Here is a 5,383-nt window from a genome sequence, read left to right as displayed (position 1 = left end):
CCGCTCGAAAAGAGAATAGAGTTCAAAACTCCATTCAACTCAAACTCCCCTAACTCCTTTTAGGACTTCTCAATATTTGAGAAAGCATTGTGCAATTGCTCGATATAAAAGATGTGAACAAACAAATATGGGAGTAAATTGGAGAAAATGTCACTTCATAGTACAAATCGAATTTCACATATAAAGATGTTGAGTGAAAAGCTCGAAGTTGCTTGCTCGACTAACAATTTCGAGGTAGTTTTTGAGATTTTTTTTATTCATATTTTCAAGCACAATATGATTTTTAACAAACAACCAAAATGGGCAATTCAATAGGTTGATATTATTTACATTTTTATTTCCAAATAAAGATCCAAATTTTGTAACCAGGAGGGAGGATCAACGACACATAAACATTACCACATATTCCAATCTTATGAAACATTCAAGTTTGAGTGGTTTTGACTTCTTTCATTTATAGTATACTTGCTAAATTCCTCATAAGCTTGACGAATCAACTCATCGTCGTGCCAATCATCACGGTACGACCCGAGATTGGCCCTCTTATTCATATGAGTAGTAATGTACATTTCCTTTCTCCATTCTTCATATGCAGGACAACCACATGTTGCCGCAAGCCAGTTACAGTAGGCAGGCTGCATTATGACATCCATAAGAAATATAAGCAAAAGTTTAACCTTGATATATTAATTATATAGGTAATCAGTTCGGTAGACATTTGTTCCCCTACAAACAGAGTTATGCACATGACAAATCAAGTTTTTGAAACTATATACATTTTTTAAAAAATTTTAAGACTACGGCTAGATTTTGAAAATGTTCTTAAAATACATATAAAAAAACAGATAATCATACAAGTGGTAGTAGTGCTCGTAAGCTTGATCTACCCAAATAAGAACTAAATAGAAAACAAAGCGATAATCAAATGTGCCCAAGTTTTTAACATGGGATTCGATCACAAAATCTTCAAACATCGCCTTTACCACCAACGTTCACTTGGTTTAGAGCTCTAACACTAACAAACCACTTGGGTTATATGCAGATAGGTGGTTGTTTTAGTCAATTTCGACAAAACTAATTATTTTCCTTTATTGTCCATTCTTTTTAATGAAAGTAGGATCTAGACTAACAAGTTTTCAAGGGCATGTTTGTTCACAAGAATTTGTGATTTTGCTGATGAGAATCTCACAACATAATCATTCAGGCTTGTGAGTTGTGACTAAGCATAAAACATACCATATAATCACCCAATTCGTGGGTCCGATGCTTGGGCTTGCCAAAAGCTTCAAGATCTGCATAAAAAGTTTTAACATCTGCCAACATTTCCTCTTTCGATGGAAGTGAAATCCTGTTTGATAAAACACCAGCAACCCAATTGCTTTGAAGCTCAAACATAGGCAAAGGAACAGCCTGCAGTACAAATTATAGCACAAGAATTTATTCCAACCATAAACAAAATTCGAAGTTCGTACCACAATCGGACACTTGCCTTAAATGGTAACCCGACAAAGGAAAGCCCTGGGGCCAATGCTGGGGGGAAGACATGCTTGTATAGAGGTCCTACACGGTTGTCGTCCACCGTAACAATGCCATTGGTTTCAAGAAAAGGGAAATGATATTTGTACCTTGAACAAGAACATGCATATAAATGCTGTCAACCACCTGCGGTTCTTATGATAACTACTTTCAGATTTTTAATATAAATTCAGAAGTAAAGATCAATGACCAAAGCAATGTTTCAGTGAGATTCCAGTTTTTCAACCACCAACTTTATGTTTTTACTACATTAGAGAAGTTGAAACTGATAGGTTACGATAGTAGAAGGTCCAACAAGTGGAAATCAATACTAATTGGACAGATAATGACATTACTAAAGCTCGAACATAGAACCTTGTGTTCTTATACCATATAAAAGTACAAATCAACCCAGAAGCTTGATAGGTTACAGTGAATTTAATTATTTTTTACTTCAACATTATCCTTTCCCCCTGTTTAGAGATGCTGGTTAATTATTGAACTCTCATTTATTTGATATTTGCAACAACATAGTTTCGGAACTTGTAGATAAGGAATCCTACAGAAATGTATTTAGCAGTTCTCTAATCATTAGAAGTTTAAGCCCTGTTGTTCATTCCCTTCATGACAAGATTGCCATCAACATGTTGTCTAATCTAATATCTATCATCTTATTTTACCGACATTCAAGGCTCAAAACAGTCCACAATAGCATACCCAGTGCAATGCAGAATAACATCAGCCAAAATGACGGACCCATCTTGAAAGACCACAGTCCCATCGTTACGGACACTTTCAATCTGCAGTTTTTAAGTAAATATTAGGACCTTAAAGACCTCATTCAGAAATAAAATCCTATCCAATGTTCAATTATACCATTGGATGAAATGACACATTACTAATAGTTGATTCTGTGTCGAAAAGGTCTGTTTTAGCTGATCTCCAAGCAATATGAATTTCTTTGGCAACCCCAATGAGCTCCTGAGAAATGTCTGTACCACTGGAAGAATAACCTATCAAGACAACAACCTATCCCAAAAGAAACAAAGGAATTAAACAAATTCTATTTATATTGGTATCAACATATCCATATCCATAAGACCTCAATGACATAAGTTTTCAGATCATCCACGGTTGTTTCATCACATGAATGGAAAAACTTATCGAAATACAAAAATTAAAATGCATACAACTGGGTTTAGAATCAGAAAATATGGCCCTCCCCAAGATCTACAATATCAGTAATGTCATGTATATTGACATAGAAGCAGAGCAATCTGAATGTACCTTACCCCGAAATGGTTCGGGATCACGATAATTGTGACTATGTATTTGAACCCCAGGCCATCCATCAATCCCTGAAAAGAATGTTTTCATCATTATAAGATAATGCACAAGTCAATCCCTAATTCCTGGAGAGAGAAAAAATAAAAATCCTGTCACAAGCTTGCCATTACGTCAAGTGTTCCTATAGACAGACAAGATAACGTAAAAAAGGTACAATAACCAAAAGAACACTAAAATCAAAACAAGAAACCTTATATTATGTGCAAAAAAGATCACAGTAAACAAGCAAGAACACGATCAATCTATTGGAAAATGTGTATAAAATTAATTTGTTTTTAAATTTAGAAAACCAGAACTCTTAGGGAGGACGTATTTTTTTGGTAAAATCACAACATTTAATGAAATAATATGTTTTTTCTCAAAAGATAAAATGATCTAGTCTATAAATATGTGGTTTCCTTAGCAGTTTTACAAAATAATGATAAACAAAAACACACGAAGAATTGTTCCTCCAATTCTTTCTCTTTTCTATACAACTACTTAGATGCTCGTTGAGTCCTATGATTGAAGTAATGCATTCGCAAATTAGTAGTCTGGGAGACAATTGTTCATGACACATTGAGTTGTCTTAAGAAAACAACGGAAATTCGTTGAATTGGATCAATGGTTTTTCCTTATAATTCTCATAATTTGCTCTTACACAATCAATGTATACAAAGCCTGAAAGGAGTGAAATTAATGGACAGATTATATCCCAATGAACTCTCATTCCTAGATGAAAAAAGGTAGAATGCCAATTCTATTTCCTCCCTCAACCTTCATTTTCATTTAAAGAGAGGTCAAAACTACCTGAACCAGAAATAAACTAATAGTAAACAACTGGATTGAACAGAAGAATGTTTCTTTTCTTTTACCAGGAATCTCTGCCACTCGAGGTTGAGAATAATTCCCGACACAAACAACCACAGCATCAAAAATGTCATCATCAACAGCCCCATTTGCACATCTAAATTCAACCCTCCATTTCCCAAGCTCCTCCAAACCAGCAAACACCACCTCAGTTCCAAACCTCACCAATTCACAAATCCCAAATTCATTTGCGAAATCTTCCAAATACTTTAAAACCTCTCGATGACTTGGAAATCGCCTCGGATCTCGATCCTCTCCTTCTCGAGGAACAAATGGGTAATCGCGGACCCCCATGAGTTCTCTGGGGAGATTGGTGCGTAGAGATCTGTAGAGGCTGCTATGGATCCTGGTACGATTTGGGTCGATTCCAAGTGGGTCGGATTCAATTTCCGGCGAATATACCCAGGTCCCTCCGATTTGATTATTCCGTTCGAAAACGACTACATGGTGGCCCTCTCGGCCGAGCTCCCGGGCAGTGACGAGACCTCCGGCGCCGGCGCCGATCACTGCGACGCGGCGGGAAGTTGGGGGTTGGGATTGGGAATTGGGGGAGTGTTGCTTTAGTTGGGATGAGGGTAGGCAACTGGGAAGAGAAAACATCCGTTTGTTGTTTGTAGAGCAAGATTTTCCGATTGAAAAAGGAAATGGATTGTTGATGATTCGTTCAGTGTAGTCGGCGACTAATTTGACTTCGATTTTTGCAGAGTATGATAAGATTCGTTGAGTGTGTCCCGATGCGCGCCGATTTTATTTTGTTCATTTCTTCTTCTTCGATGACAGGGAGCTAAATTTTTCTTTTTCTTTTTTTTGAAAGATAGTTAAAGTGTGAGGTGGGGGAATCGAATCTCAAACCTCGAGATTGATAGTACTCTTGTTGGCAAGAGGGAGCTAAATTACCATTCATTTTCACAGTGTTATTTCTAATCTGTTTATATATTCGATTTCATATTCGTGTCTTTTTTGTATGGATGGCCTCCTTTAGGAGATCCAAATAAAAAGTGCTATCAGTAGAAAAAGTAACAAAAAGTAGCTTTCTGTTGACGTCATCCACGTGTGATTTTACCGCTTCATCTCTGAGATGCATTCCACATGCCTACCAACTCGATCCTCGATGACTCGTCACTCAATCCTCGTTTGCATGTCACACGATCCTTTTAGTCACTCAATCCTCGTTTGAAGTCCATTATTTCACCACTTCAACTCGTTTATCAGACTATTCTTTCTCGTCTTTTGATTTTATATCCCTCGACGACTGCATCTCTACACTTGAAACTCTCTCGATTCTCTCTGCATTAGGTAACATTCTTCTCTTTGTTTATATTTTAGCATCATTCGTCTCTTTGTTTGTTATATTTTTGGCATCATGTTCCTCGACATGCACTTGCATGTTCCTCGATACTCGACTGATACGGTTTTCATATCTTGCATGCTTGGCTGGAGCTCGAATTTTTTTCATTTTGATTTTGATTTTTTTTTTTTTTTGGTATTTTGGACCGTCTAGAACTTAAGGTTTGAGTAGGATAAGTCATGAACGTGGAAAATCAAACGAAATGCTCAATAATCAACCATCTAGTCACATATAAAGTAGCAAATAAGGGACACTATATAGCATGTATCTTGTATCAAGTATCGAGCAATCGAGTATCGTGCATTGAGTATCGAGTATTAAATA

At 36.7% G+C, this 5,383-nt stretch overlaps 1 protein-coding gene across 1 annotated transcript; it reads right to left on the bottom strand.

Annotated features, from left to right (window-relative positions):
- Window positions 1–227: 227 nt before the first annotated feature.
- LOC120069230 (flavin-containing monooxygenase FMO GS-OX-like 3) lies at window positions 228–4,487 on the bottom strand. Its single transcript, XM_039020938.1, has 7 exons — window positions 3,717–4,487; window positions 2,803–2,873; window positions 2,392–2,544; window positions 2,233–2,315; window positions 1,490–1,625; window positions 1,237–1,410; window positions 228–635 (listed from the first exon to the last, which is right to left on the bottom strand). The coding sequence occupies exons 1-7, from the start codon at window positions 4,309–4,311 to the stop codon at window positions 414–416; spliced, it is 1,434 nt and encodes a 477-aa protein (XP_038876866.1). The 5' UTR covers window positions 4,312–4,487; the 3' UTR covers window positions 228–413.
- Between the last annotated feature and the right edge of the window lie 896 nt (window positions 4,488–5,383).

Source organism: Benincasa hispida, unplaced genomic scaffold, assembly GCF_009727055.1.
Source record: "Benincasa hispida cultivar B227 unplaced genomic scaffold, ASM972705v1 Contig285, whole genome shotgun sequence".
In the NCBI taxonomy this organism is placed as follows: Eukaryota; Viridiplantae; Streptophyta; class Magnoliopsida; order Cucurbitales; family Cucurbitaceae; genus Benincasa; species Benincasa hispida.
Note: the sequence above shows the minus strand (reverse complement) of the source record. Positions and strands in the feature narration are given on the sequence as shown.

Coding starts and splice junctions, on each gene's coding strand:
- LOC120069230 (XM_039020938.1), bottom strand. CDS start 4,311: ATGTTTTCTCTTCCCAGTTGCCTACCCTCATCCCAACTAAAGCAACAC. Junction 2,545..2,802: donor CCGAACCATTTCGGGGTAAG/GTACATTCAGAT, acceptor CTTTTGGGATAG/GTTGTTGTCTTGATAGGTTA. Junction 636..1,236: donor ACGAATTGGGTGATTATATG/GTATGTTTTATG, acceptor GTCATAATGCAG/CCTGCCTACTGTAACTGGCT.